Below are 18,797 nucleotides of genomic sequence, written 5' to 3'. Positions count from 1 at the left end.
AAAAAGAAAAAAAAACCAGAGACCCATTCTCCGGGACGCTGCTTTGCCAGAAGGCACTATCCTGGAGAGTCACTACAGTTAGAAAAATTACAGCCAACGTGTCAGCCAGGTTCACTGTACCCTCTGAGGTTTCAGAAGACTGAGGTCTGGGAGAGGGACCCTCACGTTACTTGAATGGCTACATTTGGACTGACGTACCTTGCCCGCTGGCAGCTAACTGATGGTGAAACGCAGGCCGCGACGTTAGTTCCATTTTATGTATCGTTGCTTGGACTTTGAGGCCAATTGCTAAATGCAGAGCCTAACTTTCTTTGGTAAAATTTTAGAACAAGATGAAGTTTTATCTTAAATCAAGTCAGAAGACTGAATATTAATATTGATTCTCCAAAATATTCAAAAGTAGAAACACCCCGGGAAATTGACTCTCTATTCCAGGTAAGACAGAATGTTGCCTGCCCTGATCTATGACTTGGCTGATATTTTAAGAGGATCATGAAGTCCCACCCACCAAGAACACTTTCCCCAGACCGTCAAGCGCCAGGGCTGTACCTGGGGGCTGCCTTCCTCCCTTACCCCTGCTGCTTCGGATGTGGACCTGCCCACCACGGGGATGCCAGCGGGGCTGGGAGCACCCGGAGACCCTCTCTCCGCCTGGGATCTGCCCGCTGCTAAAAAGCTGAGTCCTAAGAAAGGGGTTTTGTACACCAGGCACCAGTTTCTCATTAACTGACTTTATAAGTGCAAGTCTTACTTTTCATTATTAAGTGTCTCCAACGGCTCAGGTTTTGTCTGTGAACGACTATGTATCACAAAGAAGCCTTAGGTCAGTTACGTAACACAGAAAGAAGCATTTGTGGTGAACACTCAATAGCACCACTTACCAAAGCCCTGTTCTTGGTTTCCGGAAATCCTCGGGTTAATTCCAAGAGTCAGCGGTGAGGCCCTTAACCATTTTCTCCAGCGTGAGGGCCCCAGAGGAGGACAGGGATCAAGTCACCCGCAGGCCGGCAGCCCCGCACCCCACAGAGCCAAGGAGAGCTGGCGTCTGTCCGCGTGGGCCCAGACAAGACCTTCACGGTGTTCTTGCCCCCAAACCATGCCGCTGCATTCGAAGAAAAACAGGAAGCTTTGAGCGGGAAGGCTGACAACTTTTCACCGAGGCCGCTGTGACGTTTGAACCTCCAGGAGGGGAAACTCACGCGCGCGCCACGCACGCGCCACGTCCTGGGGGCGGAGCTCCGCCTGGGGGCCCCCTCCGCACTCAAGCGAGGAGACAGGTACACACGGCCCAGAGAGAGAGCACGCCCTGATGAGGCCGCGCCGGCAAGCCCCAGCCTCGTCGAGATAACATCAAATGGCTGGACTGTAGCGCCATTATCACACAAGGCAGGCGACGTCTGCACCCAAGGTCCTCACTGAGAAAAAACAGAAGCACAACACTCCCACCGCTCACTCTCCTGGGACTTTAGATCCCCTCCTGGAGCCAACCACCTGCCCAGCTCAGAGCCTGGCGCTTGACAAGCAGTTGCGGGGGAGGAGGGTAAATCAGGGGCTCGGGTGAACAGACGCACACGCGACCCGATGTAAAACGGATAACCAGCGAGGACCTGCCGTACGGCACAGGAACTCTGCCCAATACTCTGTGCTCACCTACATGAGAGAAGAGTCTGAAAAAGGATGAAAATACGTATCTGTATAACTGAAGCGAGCAGGAACTAAACAGCTTATTGATGAGGGTGAAAGAGGAGAGTTAAAAAGCTGGCTTGACACTCAACATTCTAAAAACTAAGATCAACTAAGATCATGGCATCCGGTCTCATCACTTCATGACATACAGATGGGCGAAAAATGGAAACAGTGACAGATTTTATTTTCTAGGGCTCCAAAATCATTGCAGACAGTGACTGCAGCCATGAAATTAAGACAGTTGCACCTTGGAAGAAAAGCCATGACCAACCTAGACAGCATATTAAAAAGCACAGACATTACTTTGCAGGCACAGGTCCATATGGTCAAAGCTATGGTTTTCCCAGTAGGCATGCACAGATGTGAGAGTTGAACCATAAAGAAGACTGAGCACCAAATAATTGATGCTTTTGAACTGTGGTGCCAGAGAAGACTCTTGACAGTCACTTGGACTGCAAGGAAATGAAACCAGTCAATTCTAAAGGAAATCAACCCTGAATATTCATTGGAAGGACTGATTCTGAAGCTGAAGCTCCAATATTTTGGCCACCTGATGAGAAGAACTGACTTATTGGGAAAGACCCTGATGCTGGGAAAGATTGAAGGTGGGAAAAGAAGAGGACAACAGAGGATGAGATGGTTGGATGGCACCACCGACTCAATGGACATGAGTTTGAGTAAACTCCAGGAGATAGTGAAGGACAGGAGGCCTGGCATGCTGCAGTCTCAGTTCAATTCAGTCGCTCAGTCGTGTCTGACTGTTTGTGACCCCGTGGACTGTAGCCCGCCAGGTATCTCTGTCCATGGGGATTCTCCAGGCAAGAATACTGGAGTGGGCTGCCATGCCCTCTTCCATGGGATCTTCCCAACCCAGGGATTGAACCCAGGTCCGCCACATTGCAGGAGGATTCTTTACCATCTGAGCCACAAGGGAAACCCAAGAATACTGGAGCAGGTAGCCTATCCCTTTCTCCAGGGGATCTTCTTGACCCAGGAATCGAACCAGGGTCTCCTGCATTGCAGGCACATTCTTTACTAGCTGAAGCCCCAGGGAAGCTCCAAATCAACTATACTTCAATAATTTTTTAAAAAGCAGTTGATAAATATTACTGTTACAAGATTTGCCAGCTGGTTCTTGTCCTAACACTTTCCTCCTATCTCTTTCCTCTTTAGAGAGTGGCATATAAGAAGCAAAATGAAACTGGAGAAATGCTTTCTTTAAAAAAAGGTCATCAGATTTCTGTTTGGAGAGTTTAGGAGAAATATCTCAGCCACAGTCTGTGTGCTAACAGTGTGGACACTCAATGCTGGGAGCTCCAATGACAAAATAATATTGAATATACTTGGTCTTACTTTGAATCTTTAAAAAAGGCCCACAGTGGCCCAGGCAGAGGCGAGGCAGTCGGCATGGACATGAGGCAATTGCTGGGCTCCTTCCCAGCCCCCGGACAGAGCAGGAACCGGGGGAACTGGGAGAGGCTGGGACAGGGCTTCACCCGGGTGGGCTCGGATTGGGCAGCTCTGCAGCCCAGGGGCATCTGGAAATGTCAGCACCGCTAGGGGCTCCCAGCATCAGTGTGAAGGGACCGGGGATGTGAGTCTGGCTGCAAGTGGACAGTTGTGCATGTTTTGGGACAGGGACCTGAGGAACCATTCAAATGCCTTTCCCTACAAGACAAGAAGTCCAGGTGCAGGAGCTACGGCCCAGCGCACCCTGACAAGACTGTCTCTGTGAGAGGACAGGGCAGGTTTCTATCCCAGTACCAAGAGCATGTGAACTTCAGAGTAACAATTAGGAATAAGGAGATGTGCTAGGTTCTACAGAGAAACAGAACCAGCAGGACAGATAAGGACACGTTATAATGAGATTTATTCCAGGAGATGGGCCACGTGGAGGTGGAGGCTGAGAGATCCAGGATGGCTGGAGAGGTCACTCAGTCCAGCCTGAGGGCCAGGGGGCTGATGTCTGAGGCAGGAGCAGGCGGACGCCCTGCTTAAGCGAAGGGAGGAATTCACCCTTCCTTCCACCGTGCGCGGTTCCAGGCCCTCGGCAGTGGAGTGAGGCCCCCACTGTGGGAGGGCAGTCCTTCCACAGTTCACCAGCACCAGAGATGCCCCGCTCCTTGGAGACCCTCCCAGACAGGCACAGAAACAGTGCTTTGCCAGGCGTCTGGCCTCCCTCGCCAGCCATGAGGACATAAAATTAATTATCACAGGAACTGTCCTAAGCTCTTCCTAAATATATAGTTTTACTTCTACGGCGACTTCTGGAAGTCGGCACAGAAATGAAAATGGAATAAAATGGAATCAGCTCAGAACACTCTCCAACCAAAAATGAAAATTATAACATCACAAAAAAGCATCAGCCACAGACATTCGACTGCAAAAATCTGGAAGATATTTTCCTGTAACCACAAGACTAAAGGACATAGATTGAGAAACAAATGTTGGCGTAAACACACAACACCCTCTGAAACAATGCAACTGTACGGGGCAGGACGAAATCCCGGGCAGCCCCCCGAGCCGCACAGGCCCCCCCAGCTTGGAAACGCAGGACACGGGGCGGCCACCGGATCTTCAGGGCCGTCTCCCGACCAGGACCTCGCTTCCCACGTCAGTGTGAGGCTGCAACTCCATCAGTAAACGGGTAGCTTGACAAAGACAAGACAAGCAACGGGCGCGGCTGATCCAGGAGACGTCAACATACAAACTGCAGGGAGGGGAAGCGGTACGCAGAGAACAAGGCGGCCGTGTACAGACTGAAAACACAAAGGCACCAGCCCGCTGAAATCGGTGGGCCTGAGGCCATGCAAAACCCATCTTCAGGGCGCCGAAGAGAGAACAGAGGACTGGAAAAGACTGCTTTCTTTTTTCCAGGAAAACAAGATCAAGATGGCTAAGAGACAGAGAGGACTGGACTTCTCAATAGTGCACGTTCCCGAGGAGAAACAGGGCGGGGTGATTTCAGGATTCCTTGTGATTCCTGATGATCTGCAGTAGCTGACGGGGAATGAACTGTGCTGTTCAATATTTATGCTTTGCTGTTTCATTTAGGATTTCGAGCCTTATCAAAAAGCGAAGCTGAGAGTAAACACAGTGGTTTCATGTCAGGTCCCAAATATGCAAACATGTCTGTGTGGGACAAGGCCCCACGCTGTGCTCAGGCACTCAGTCGTGTCCCACTCTTTGCGACCCCATGGACTGCAGCCCACCAGGCTCCTCTGTCCATGAAATTCTCCAGGCAAGAACACTGGAGTGGGTTGCCATGCCCTCCTCCAGGGGATCTTTCCGACCCAGGAATCGAACGCGGGTCTCCTGAATTGCAGGCGGATTCTTTACCAGCTGAGCTACCAGGGAAGTCCGTGGCCCCTTGACTTGGGTGTAAATCCAGGCTGGAGGCAGGCAGGATGCCCCTGCCCAGGGCCATGGATGCTCACGCAGGAAAGCCTCTTCCCAGCACTTGCTGGGGAGCAGAGGCTCTGTCACGCTGCGGCCTCTTCCACCAGCGCAGTCCCTCAGAGGAGACACTGATGCGCAAGGACCAGCCACGCAAACAGGGCGCTTCGTGCTGGACACCACGGCAACGGCGGTCTCGATGCACCATGACGATCTCATGCAGAAGAAAATGACCTACAGCTCATTTTCATTTGTAAATTTTCATCCAACCTATTAATGTTTAAATTGTAAGACCTAGTTTCCTTAAGTCTTTCAATATCACATGTAGAACTCGAGTAGATTTTGACCATCACATGCAGAGTGGCCTTCAATTTGTGTTGACTCCACTCATGATGAACAGATTGAAATCCCTTAGTCAATGATTTAATATAATTTAAATTCTCTTAAAATTATTGATTCTTTTCGAATGTAATATATTACATTTCTTTAAATGACGAAAATAAAAAACCAAAATGCTCCCAAGATTTTAATTCTCAAAAATCTAATAAACTAAACTGTATCAATATGATGACTGTCCGTTCAGTTCAGTTGCTCAGTCGTGTCCGACTCTTTACAACCTCATGGACAAAATGCTGGGCTGGATAAAGCACAAGCTGGAATCAAGATTGCCGGGAGAAATATCAATAATCTCAGATATGCAGATGACACCACCCTTATGGCAGAAAGTGAAGAGGAACTAAAGAGCCTCTTGATGAAAGTGAAAGAGGAGAGTGAAAAAATTGACTTAAAACTCAACATTCAGAAAACTAAGATCATGGCATCCAGTCCCATCACTTCATGGCAAATAGATGGGGAAACAGTGGAAACTGTGACAAATTTTATTTTGGGGGGCTCCAAAAATCACTGCAGAGTTGGCAAAGTAATGTCTCTGCTTTTTAATATGCTGTCTAGGTTGGTCATAGCTTTTCTTCCAAGGAGCAAGCGTCTTGGAAATTTCTGGCTACAGTCACCATCTGCAGTGATTTTGGAGCCCCCAAAATAAAATTTGCCACTGTTTCCACTGTTTCCCCATCTATTTGCCATGAAGTGATGGGACCAGATGCCATGATCTTAGTTGTCTGAATGTTGAGCTTTAAGTCAACTTTTTCACTCTCCTCTTTCACTTTCATCAAGAGGCTCTTTAGTTTCTCTTCACTTTCTGCCATAAGGGTGGTGTCATCTGCATATCTGAGATTATTGATATTTCTCCCGGCAATCTTGATTCCAGCTTGTGCTTCATTTAACCCAGGGTTTCTCATGATGTACTCTACATACAAACACCTTAAATACCACTTATTTTCTGATTATTCCTAAACTTATGAAAGTCTATTAAGAGTGCAGGCATATGTACTTATCTCTATATTGAACTATGATCACTGAAGAAACACTTTCTGATCTACAGTGAGTTGGAGCCGCATTCCGGGAGAGCCAGCACACACATCATCACAGTCAATTTTAAATTAAAAGCTGCAACAATCAGTAAGCAAAAAGATAAAGATATGAAGGAGACAAACAAGTAATTTACAAATGAGAAGAAAAAAACTGAATACGTGATAGCATATGAAATAATGGGTAGTCTCCCTAATATTCAAAGAAATTCAAATCAAAATAACGGGACACTGTTTCTTGATATTGAATAACAAGATAATCAAAGTGTTAACAGCTGATGCTGGTGGGGAAGCAAGCAGCACTTGGAAAACTGTTTGTCTGTGTTTATCAGAATCCTTTCAAAGTTTCACTATTTTGCTCGGCACTACTGCTCCTGATAAACCTAGTTAGAGAAAACGCTGTGTACACAGAGATGTACATCAACACGACAACATCAAGAACAATTCAAATGTCCATTATCAAAGTATCACTATCTGAAAGAAAAATAAGAATTTTCCAGGTTTCCATCCCTTTACTCCCCCTTTCCCCAGACGCCAGCTGGCCCGAGGCAGGGAGGACAGAGGTCACGGCCCCGCACACACATCCCGTCCCTGCTCCTGGTTTCTCCTCCGCCGGGTCTAAGCCACACCTGGAGCTGGCCTCCACCTGTGTCCCGTCTGTTTGCATAAACAGTCTGAGGTCTCTCGTATTCCTAGTCTATTTCTTGGGTAATGTTAGCGACGTAGTTAAATGAAACCCTGTAAAGGTGGAAAGACCAAAGCAGAATTTTCCATAAAAACCCCACATGGCACAGAAATGGAAAACGGAAAATAAATGCCTACTAATATCCTAAATATCCACTGTCAGTAAGAAAGGGCTTTTATGTCACCTTTCATCTATGCTGTATTTCGTTAATTATTTTATAACTGACATCTGGTAAAATGGACGCTGTGATATCAACGAAGATTCCTTTGAACACGTGAAGTCAGTTGTATCTGTGACCGCTGAGCATTCCAACAAACGTCCCCCACCTCTGTCTTCGCGTGCTGCGGCTCTCCTCTGCGGCTCACTCGCAGTTTCCTCGCCTTCCTCCCTGCGGGGCCGCGGACCCGCTCCCCGCAGCCTGCATGCTCACTCTCCTGACTTCTTTTGACCTCCGGTTTGAATACCCTGCATCATTTTGCTAGAAATTACAGCCTTGCTTGGCTACCATCGCAGCCGGGATAGATTAACTGTGAAGCTAATCTCCACCTCAACAGTGAGGTATCTTAAGACAAACACACCACCTTCTCTAGACCAAGGCTGACCACCCGCCCTCCAGACCACACTGGGCCTGGCCACCCACACAGCTGCGCGTCCTGGCAGGACCGCAGGGAGCAGCGTCCTCATGGACCCTCAGGCCTCGGCCGCCCCGTGGAGGTCCCGCTCCCCAGCAGCCGCTAGGGCCCCTCATCACTGCCAGAGCCCTTTCCTCTGAGCCACATGCACTGCTGGAATCATTCTATCAGTACAAGTATAAGCTTCTTCCAAAAGACTCACAAGTGCTACTCTGACACCTGAGCAGCATCAATAATGAAAAGTCTACTCTGGGGCCATATCTAACAACTTATTCCAAGGGACTCAAACCTTTAATTTTTGAAAGGGGATAATATCTCTCTCAATTAAAATTAATTTACAAAGAAGAAAAACTACCATGGGATCTGCCTCCTGGCTTCCCCCAAAGCTATGCAGCGTCCCTGGAACAAAGTTGGCACCACCCCGGGAGTCCTTGTCTCCTTCCCGACCAGGAGGTGCGGCGGCTAGTGCCCACGTTGCCAATCCTCATGAATGCGCCCTTAGATGAGGTCTGGACTGCGGGAACACGGCCAGGAGGTCTGCGGAGCCTGCCAGCTGCCCCCTCAAGTCCAGCACCAGAGCCACCACGGGGCAGCCAGTGTTGACCAGACAACCAGAGACACAAACTGAGGGGGATCTGGGGTAAAAGATGTAAGCAGTATGAAATACTAATGAAAATTGAGTATTTGGGGATTCTGATCTCCCTCTGTATTTGAAAAACAAGATCATTCACTTCTCTGGGTTGATTTGCAACAGATGTTACTTTATCTTAATCCTTTCTCCTAATTAAGATTCTTTAAATTTTGTGGCTCTCCTTCTCCCTCCAAATTCTTTTCTGGGGAATTTCGAAACCCGTTCCTTACTTCACTGTACTTGCTTTCCTCCTTCCATCTTCCTGTCCACGAAGATCTCCTTATTATTCTACATTTCTGTTGAAGCCAATATCTATTGGCACAGAATGACAAATACTTTCATTGTAAAATGAAGAACCCTCTATTCCTCTTCCTCCCCAGTAAAGGTAGCTTTTCGAAGTTCATCTTCTTGCGCTCAATGGAAACTAGCATGTAAACTTAAATATGATAAAATTCTACCCAAACTCAGTCTGACAGATACAACAGCTGTGACACGAGACTTGTCTGAAACAGAGGAACCCTACCTGAGCGGCAACCGGGCTGAAGGCCACAGCGGTGACCGTGCTGGTGTGCCCTGCGAGTCTGCGGCAGAAAGTGCTGGAGCTGGCCTCGTACACGTACGCCTGGAAGACAGAATGCACAGAAGCTGTGCTGCAGACTCGAATAATCTGCAAGGAATCGTGCAAAGTGGAAGCAAGTGCCCCAGCTGACCAAGCGTCAGAGCCGCATCGGGGCAGCTGACGACACACCGCCTGAGCCACAGAAGCAACGTCGTGAAACATGCCTTTCCTTTTCCCTCTGAGACAGTTTGTCTTCTTCACGAATTTACATCATACTTTCTATTTTCTGCCATGAGCCTCCACAGAACCCTGTGAACAGATTTAAATATATGCTCATGTGTGAGGATTAATTTTCAGTAAAGGGTTTTCTATTTCAACCTTCTCTGGAAGTCCTAAATTGAGTGGGAAAATCTGTTTTATTGCCCTTTCCCATAAACTTGAGAGAGAAATGTCTATACTTTGCTTCCTACTAATCAGCTTGGAGTTGGAGCGATTCAAACATTTAGAATTTTCTCCAAGCAGTTGATGAAATGAAAAGTAAAAACACACATTCCTCTCTAATTGTATTATTATATTAAAAGATATATGTGTGGAGTCACTAATGAATGCTTCATCTTACGGATAAACTCTGGCTCCCAGGGGTGGGAGAACAATTCTAATTATTAAGTAACAAAATGTGCCAACAAGTGTTATCTAAATTCCACTGATAATTAAGACAAGTGCCATATTGCAGGAGAAAGACCTCAAATTTGATTCCATTTCTCCAAAAAAATCAACTTTAATGTACCAATGAGTCCTTCACATTTAGACTTTCCAAGTGATTGTGTCATTGGCTAAACAGTAGAAGGACTGATGCTGAAGCTGAAACTTCAATACTTTGGCCACCTGATGTAAAGAAGTGACTCACTGGAAAAGACCCTGATGCTGGGAAAGATTGAGGGCAGAAGGAGAAGGGGACGACAGAGGATGAGATGGTTGGATGGCATCACCGACTCAATGGACATGAGTTTGAGCAAGCTCTGGGAATTGGTGATGGGACAAGGAAGGCTGGCATGCTGCAGTCTATGGGGTTGCAAAGAGTCAGACATGAATGAATGACTGAACTGAACTGAAACAGTGGCGTTAGGATAAAGTCTACACATAGATGTTTTATATATTCTGAACTAAAGTGGAAAAGTAAAATGTCTGCCTTTTCCTCCTGGCCCAAAGATGCATTTATTTGAAATGAATATGTTTACTTGACTCTGAGACTTCTCATCCAGCTCCTGGGGTGAGACCCAAAGACAACTTGAGACTATGTGTTTCTAACAGTTCCCAGGGGAGACCGCACTCTGAGACCCACAGGGCTAGAGTAACCATGACACTTGTACAGTGTATCTCTGTCTGCAAAACACCTCACAGCTGTCACATCGACCACAGCTGGCCAGGGAGTGAGTGTGTGAGACGGCTAACACTCCACACGCTGCTGAGGGGACCAGTCGTGAAGGGAGCAAGCCACTACCAGAGCCATCAGGCGTCCACACTGAGATTTCTGACCGGTTTTTCTGACAACACCCTTCCTAAAGGGCTCGGGCCTCCAGAGTCCCTCTTGCCCCACACATGCTTCAAAACCATCCTTGCTGTTTCTTGCCCACATGGTGAGGGGTGCTCTCATTAATTCCACAGGCTTCTCAGAATCAGGGCTCTCCTCTTGTCTGCTATTCAGATTGAGTGGATAAGGGAAACGACAATGACCACACCTCTGCTGCATCTATTATTTCCAACTATAAGATACTGAGATTAATGATGAAGGCAAACACTCAATGAACCTAACTTGGATATCAATTTCCTCATGCAATCCTCTCTCAGTTCAGTTCAGTCGCTCAGCCGTGTCTGACTCTTTGCGACCCCACGAATCACAGCACGCCAGGCCTCCCTGTCCATCACCAACTCCCGGAGTTTACTCAGACTCATGTCCATCGAGTCAGTGATGCCATCCAATCATCTCATCCTCTGTCGTCCCCTTCTCCTCCTGCCCCCGACCCTGCCAGCATCAGGGTCTTTTCCAATGAGTCAACTCTTCACATGAGGTGACCAAAGTACTGGAGTTTCAGCTTCAGCATCAGTCCTTCCAACAAACACCCAGGACTGATCTCCTTTAGGATGGACTGGTTGGATCTCCTTGCAGTCCAAGGGACTCTCAAGAGTCTTCTCCAGCACCACAGTTCAAAAGCATCAATTCTTCGGCACTCAGCTTTCTTCACAGTCCAACTCTCACATCCATACATGACCACTGCAAAAACCATAGCCTTGACTAGACGGACCTTTGTTGGCAAAGTAATGTCTCTGCTTTTTAATATGCTATCTAGGTTGGTCATAACTTTCCTTCCAAGGAGTAAGCATCTTTTAATTTCATGGCTGCAATCACCATCTGCAGTGATTTTGGAGCCCCAAAAAATAAACTCTGACACTGTTTCCACTGTTTCCCCATCTATTTCCCATGAAGTGATGGGACCGGATTGCATGATCTTAGTTTTCTGAATGTTGAGCTTTAAGCCAACTTTTTCACTCTCCTCTTTCACTTTCATCAAGAGGCTCTTTAATTCCTCTTCACTTTCTGCCATAAGGGTGATGTCATCTGCATATCTGAGGTTATTGATATTTCTCCCGGCAATCTTAATTCCAGCTTTTCTCATGATGTACTCTGCATATAAGTTAAATAAGCAGGGTGACAATATACAGTCTTGACGTACTCCTTTTCCTTGAACATCTGGAAGTTGACAGTTCATGTATTGCTGAAGCCTGGCTTGGAGAATTTTGAGCATTACTTTACTAGCATGTGAGATGAGTGCAATTGTGCAGTAGTTTGAGCATTCTTTGGCATTGCCTTTCTTTGGGATTGGAATGAAAACTGACCTTTTCCAGGCCTGTGGCCACTGCTGAGTTTTCCAAATTTGCTGGCATATTGAGTGCAGTACTTTCATAGCATCATCTTTCAGGATTTGAAATAGCTCAACTGGAATTCCATCACATCCACTAGCTTTGTTCATAGTGATGCTTTCTAAGGTCCACCTGATTTCACATTCCAGGATATCTGGCTCTATGTGACTGATCACACCATTGTGATTATCTGGGTCATGAAGATCTTTTTTGTACAGTTCTTCTGTGTATTCTTGCCACCTCTTCTTAATATCTTCTGCTTCTGTTAGGTCCATACCATTTCTGTCCTTTATTGAACCCATCTTTGCATGAAATGTTCCCTTGGTATCTCTAATTTTCTTGAAGAGACCTCTAGTCTTTCCCATTCTATTATTTTCCTGTATTTCTTTGCATTGATCACTGAGGAAGGCTTTCTTATTTCTCCTTGCTATTCTTTGGAACTCTGCATTCAAATGGGAATATCTTTCCTTTTCTCCTTTGTTTTTCGCTTCTCTTCTTTTCACAGCTATTTGTAAGGCCTCCTCAGACAACGATTTTGCCTTTTTGCATTTCTTTTCCATGGGGATGGTCTTGATCCCTGTCTCCTGTACAATGTCACAGACCTCCACCCATAGTTCATCAGGCACTCTGTCTATCAGATCCTCTCTAGAGTCTTACAAAAAAACACAATTATTGTCCCAATTCTACAGGTATGGAAACTGGAGTTCGAGGTGGGTGCTCTTCCCAGATCTTGCAGCTGCAGGAACTGAAACCAAGTTGGACACCATAGCTGCCTCACTCCAGCATCTGAGCTCCTCGCCAATAAACTGCGCAGGTCTTCTGGGGCCTTCACCTCCTTCTGCATGTTCCATATCATGTGTCAGCTTTGATGTATCATTTGTCACCCTAACTGTAGGTTGTGTGCACATGTGTGCATGTGTGTGATTATGTGTTTATATCTGTGCGCACATCTGTGTATTTGCTGTGTGTGTGCATGTGTGCATGTGTATATGTGTGTATGTGTAGACACGTGTGCACATCTGTGTGCCTCAGTGCTTACATGTGTGCATGTGGGTGAACATTTGTGTGCATGTGTGTACATCTGTGTGCACATATGTACACATGGGTATGCATGTGTGTGTACATATGGGTGCACTGTGTGCATGTGTGTACATATGGGTTCATGTGTGTGTGTGTGTGTCTGGTGGAAATCTGGGTCCATGTGTGTGTACATCTGGCTGTACATATGTACATGTGCACATGGGTACATCTGTGTGCACGTGTGTGTGTATGGGTACATGAGTACATCTATGTGTGTTTGGTGTAAATGCATATGCATGCACATGTGTGTGCACATGTACATCTGGGTCCACATGTGTGTACATCTGGCTGCACATATGTACGTGTGCACATGTGTACATCTGTGTGCATGAGTGCATCTGGGTGTGTGTGTGCATGTCTGTATATTCTGTGTGCTCATGTGCATGCATGTCTGTGTGCACATCTGTGTTCATGTGCATGTGTGTGTACAGCTGAGTGCGCGTGTACGGGTGCACATGTGTGCATGTGTGTGTGTGTGTGTCTGTGTGTGTCTGTGTGTGTACATCTGGGTGCATTTGTGTGCATGTGTATGCATGTTTACGCACATCTGGATGCACATATGTGCATATATATGCACGCCTGGTTGCATGTGTGTGTACATCTGGGTGCATTGTGTGTTCGTGTATGTGCCTGTGTGTGTGTGTGTGCATGTGTGTATGTCTGGGTGCATGTGTGCACACCAAACATTTGGTGCTCAATTGTTCAAATGGTACAGCTGAACTTTGGAAGCTTCCAACAAAGTTAAACCTACACCAGCCTTCTGACCCAGCAATCTCATGGCTCTGTACACACCCAAAAGAAATGAAAACAGATGTCCGTAACTGCTGCTAGCAACTTTCTTCAGAAAAGTTAACCGTACAACTACTTTATGACCTGCCTATAAATATGTCAATAAAATTATAATTTTTGGAGGAATATACACGACATCCCCTACATACAAATGAATTCCATTCCAAGAGTGCATTCATAAGTTCAATTTGTTCATAAGTCCCACAGTCAGCAAAGATACGCAACTAACACAATCAGCTATACAGTACTGTACTGTAATAGGTTTATAATACTTTTCACACATATAATACATAAAAGCAAATAAGAATAAAATATTTTTAATCTTACAGAATAGTATCTGAAAAAGTACAGTAGTACCAGCTACACTGCCACTGCTTTCACACTTGCTTCTGGACATTCTGGACTTGAAATAAAAATAATGTACCACTGTATTCTATACAAAACACACGCAAGCACAGCCACTTGCAGAAGATGCACTCACATGACAGTGTACACCTGACATGTGACCCAGTCTGTGTGACAGGACATGCCAGTGCACACTCACATCTTTCAAAGTCCACAACTTGAAGGTTTGTGTATAAGGCACTTGCTGTATTGCATATTTCTATACATACGCTGCCCGTGTGCACGCACACACACACCCTCTAGATTCCAGGCTCTGGAGGAAGGGAGAAGCAGGTCTCTAGTCACCAAGGACATCTCCATGATGCAGTTTAAGGGACTGAAAATCACTAGAACCAAACTGAAGTGAGACTGGGGCTTCAGGTAGCAGGTGTTCAAGGGAAACGAGTCACTGTTTAAGTTTCTGAGGTTAAGACAGCCAGGCCTTCAGGTGACGCCATGCAGCTGCCACACTCAGGAAGCAGGAAGAGGCTGGCATCAGAGACTGACTTGCGATGCATGAACAGCTCAAATCATGGTTGAATTTACGACAGAAGATGCGAGAAGAAGAGTCAGAGAACAGCTGGACAAGTGTCTGAAGAGAAGCAACCAGAGCGAGAGATTCCACGAGATAAGAAAAGGGCGGGGAAAGGAGGCCTGGAGGTAACGGGGCTAACGCTAGAAGGAGTCTCAGTGCGGTGAGTGACAGACACAATTACAAAAGTAAGTGAAGTGCACGCTTATGGCTTACGTTAGTATTTCTAAGGCCCAGAGAACTCACCTGTGGGCTGATGGAAAACAGGCTGAGAAAGACACAGAAAGTTCTCTGACGTAACAAACAGTGCCTGGAAGGTCAAGAGTGGATGCGTGCAGGCAGCTGCAGCAGCAGCCAGCAGAGACAGAGGCAGCCCCGGCGAGCTCCCTGCCCCGACGGCCCTCGGACCAGGGCGGGCGCAGACACGCAGCTGGGGGGCCGACAGGCGAAGGGCAGCTCCCCGCACTCGCAGGCGGGGCTCGAGGCTTGAGCGTCTGCCTCCGTCAGCTTCTGTCACAGGATTATCTCCTGTTGAGAAGTCCTTCCTGAGACTCCTCATTTTTACCTAAATCCAAACACTGGCCTCTGTCTACCTGGAATCTCAAAATGCACGGAAGACGACACAATGGTACTCGTTGTGAAGCAATTCTAAGAAGAGTCATCTAAGAAACGGGCTTCTGTGTTCTACATGAAAACGGTACGAAACGAAACATATCTTTTTGGACTTTCCTGTGGATAACAGTCCACCTGCCAATGCAGGGGGCCGGGCTCGGTCCCTGGTGTGGGAGGACTCGCACGCCACCCGTGTACCACAACGGCCAACAGCGGTGCGCCCAGAGCCTGCGCCTGCAAAGGAGCGGCCGCTGCCGTGAGGAGCCGCGCGGCAGAAGGAAGAGCAGCCCCACTCACCGCAACCAGGGGAGCCCGCGCGCAGCGACAGAGACCCAGCACCATCAAAAACACAAACAAACTTAAACAAGCATGAACAAAGGGAACAAACAGAAAAAAAAAAATTGATAAATAAATGGAACATATCTTTTCACCCAGAAGGTTCCTGAGTCAATGAAAACAGCAGTTTGCAGTTCCCAATATCAGAAATATTTTATTAGATACGTACTTATCACAAGCTAAACTTCCACACAGTGGCAACGACCCATCCAAAAGGACAAAGTGTACTTTATGTAAAGAGTGGAAAAGTTAACAAGGAATTCTGCAACTGACTCAATTTTATTACAATCCATGGCAAGAACAAAATGTCTTAATTAGAGGTAATAAGTTATTGATTCATGAAGCAACTTCTCCCCATTAAACAGAAATAAGTGTTAACTAAAATGTGCTAAGAAAATAAAAGAAACTGAAAGAAAACCTGTATAGAATAAATGTTACTCTGAAACTAAATCAATCCCTGGGAAGAGGGGTGAGGAAAAGCGCAGCAACATTTTTCAGGCAAAAGATGAGGATGTGGCAGAAACCACAAGGGTGCTGGAATAACACTGCTCAAAAATATTTTCACAAAAAGTGTAAGGGACTGAATGTACTACTGAAAAAGATCAGGGTTTTGCAAACAGGACTAGACCAATTCATTACAACTGTTTTGTAATTCTGTTGAACCGTATCCGTGAAGATGAAGTGTCTTTCATTTTTCATCTCACAGGATTCTAACATGTGTCCTTCATTTTCCCTTTCCCCGAATTAACCCCACAGAAGAGAAAAGAATTGCAAACAGAAGTGAATTCTGTATTTCTGAAGCTTCATAATAATTATATGGTCCATGGGGGAATCAACTGTCAAACTAAGGACACTTACTTTGCTTTTTAAAATATTTCCAAAGATGACATTTCTCAGAACTGTGCACATTTCTTCAGATCACTGACTTTTTATTTAAAAAAAAAAATCTTTTCTCAGAAGACCAAAATAGTCAAGGTTTAATACAGAGTGCTATTTAAAATCTCACTGAGGCAGAAACACTGCCTGCGTCCAGGAAGAAGCAGAGAGTCTGTTAGAAAATGTTGGTGACACTGCTCTGGGCTCTCCCATCAGACCTGAGGTAGACACACAACGTCCCTCTTCTCTCATGGATCCCCACCAAGCCCGGACAACAAGAACTGTGACAAGCAAGGTGACAAGCTCCTCCCACAGAGAGAGAGCACGCGGATCACCGGACGGCCCTGACTGCGGGTCTAACCGTCGGTGTCGCCCGCCCAAGGGGGAAGCAGCCCCATTGATCTGGAAGCAAATCCTGATCAACCTGGTTTCCAATAACGGCTTGGTCTTTCTCAGCATCTGTGGACCTAGGATCAAATATGCAACTAATTATCTGCAAGTGTCCTTTAGTTTATTCCTTCATTTTGATTTCTCTGAAAAGGTGATCCTACAATGAAATAGAGGGACCATGGTTTTAGTGTGATCCCGAAGAAGTCATCATGGTACAGCCACAGCTTTCTGCATAGTAAGATTCCAGCGACATTTCTGAAACACAACCACGCACATGTATTATCTCCTCTTCCCTACAGTAGGCATCTCCGTGCGCTAGGGCAGGTAGAAACACCACGGATCAGGGAGCGGTGGTTCCCGTTGGTACGGAGAAGAACAGCACACAGACGCAGGCTCCCGAGCCGAGCGCCCCCTTCAGTGCCTGGCCTGGCCCGCAAGGAGGTCATGAAGGGGCTCCTGCAAAGGTGAACTCAAGCTCGTCCACGTCAAGGATTGCTCCCGATGCCCGTGTGTGGCCTGGCATTTGGAAATTTTTCAAATGCGTGCAAAAGTACAGAGAATTACACAAGTAGTTACACACACACACAACCCAAATACAACATTATCAAGACTTGCTATGCTTGCTCCAAGTATCGTATCTGTTTTCTTTTCCTTTCTAGTTTTTGGGGTTAAAAAGTATGGAGTATTTTGAAGCGAACTGCAAAAATGAGTCCTATGTATTTTGTAGGTATTTAAAAACATGGGCATTTTACACCTAACTGCACTGCCATTTTTACATCTAAAAGAATAATAATTCACCGATATTTACTACCCAGTAAATATCAAACCTTACCCAAGTATTCTCAAATGTCTTTTAACAATTATGTGGGGTCAATCAGGATCCAGTTGAGATCTGTACGTTGCTCTTATGTCTCTCTATTTTGGAGCAATCCTTCCTCTGCCTGCCTCTTTTTCATGCCATATTGTTGTTGAAGGAACTGGACCAGTGTCCTGAAGGATGCTCTGTATCTAGGATCTGTCTGTCTGCTTCTTTGGGCGCCCTTTCAATTTCTTCCATTATCCTGTGTGTTTTCTCTTAAGCCAGAAGTTACCTTCAAAGACTCAGTTAGCTTCTGGCTCCCCTGTTATCACAGGACTACCTCCTGGTGAAGACTAATGAGGTAGATTCCTTAAAACAGCATTGGTGACACACACTAACATCTCAACGGTTCCGTACTTAATGACGTTAATGGTGGCCAGAGGTCCAGGCTGTGACAGCAAGATGCCCCCGGGAGAGTGTCCCATCAACCTTGTTTTAAATCATCCTGATGACCTTTAACACGGCTAATGTGCGCATGCAGTACTGCTGGCCCCAGACGCCCTGCTGACAGAAGAGTCCACGCTTGCTCGTCCTGCGAAACTAGCCCCTGCGTTCCCTGCCCAGCATCTCCCATCCCCTGCCCGAGCTCCCGGCCCCACTTTCCACCGCCTGCCTCTATGAGTCTGCTTTAGGTTCCTCATATAAGCAGGCTCACACGGTACCTGTCCTTCTATGGCTGGCCTGTCATACCTTGTATGTGATTGCTATTTAATACCATGAGGACGTCGCAGCCTCAGAGCACGGGCCCATAGTCAAGATTCTGTCCTAACAGGCAGCAGTATTAACTGTCTCCCCAAGAATGAGTGCAGAATCTTCGCCTGAAGACCAACACACTACCACGGCAGCACGTACGTGTCTGTCTTCAGCGCCGCAAGCCACGAATCGGCCACAAGGGCTAAAGGCAATTCCACACGGGTAGCTGCGGTTTGGATGTCCTTCAAAACGGCGCTCACACCTACAAGGAAAAAAAACACCAAGAGAAAAAAGGATTTCTCTATTTTTAA

The 18,797-nt window shown here is 46.5% G+C and overlaps 1 protein-coding gene across 1 annotated transcript in view; it reads right to left on the bottom strand.

Annotated features, from left to right (window-relative positions):
• The window catches only part of WDR27 (WD repeat domain 27), a 141,281-nt gene that overhangs the window by 61,125 nt on the left and 61,359 nt on the right, over positions 1–18,797 (bottom strand). The window contains exons 24-25 of the mRNA XM_065930967.1: positions 18,646–18,748; positions 8,981–9,079 (exon numbers count right to left, since the gene is read on the bottom strand). Of these exons, the coding sequence (XP_065787039.1) occupies positions 8,981–9,079; positions 18,646–18,748 (202 nt within the window). The remainder of the gene's footprint in view (positions 1–8,980; positions 9,080–18,645; positions 18,749–18,797) is intronic.

Source organism: Muntiacus reevesi, chromosome 3 (genome assembly GCF_963930625.1).
Source record: "Muntiacus reevesi chromosome 3, mMunRee1.1, whole genome shotgun sequence".
NCBI lineage: Eukaryota > Metazoa > Chordata > Mammalia > Artiodactyla > Cervidae > Muntiacus > Muntiacus reevesi.
Note: the sequence above shows the minus strand (reverse complement) of the source record. Positions and strands in the feature narration are given on the sequence as shown.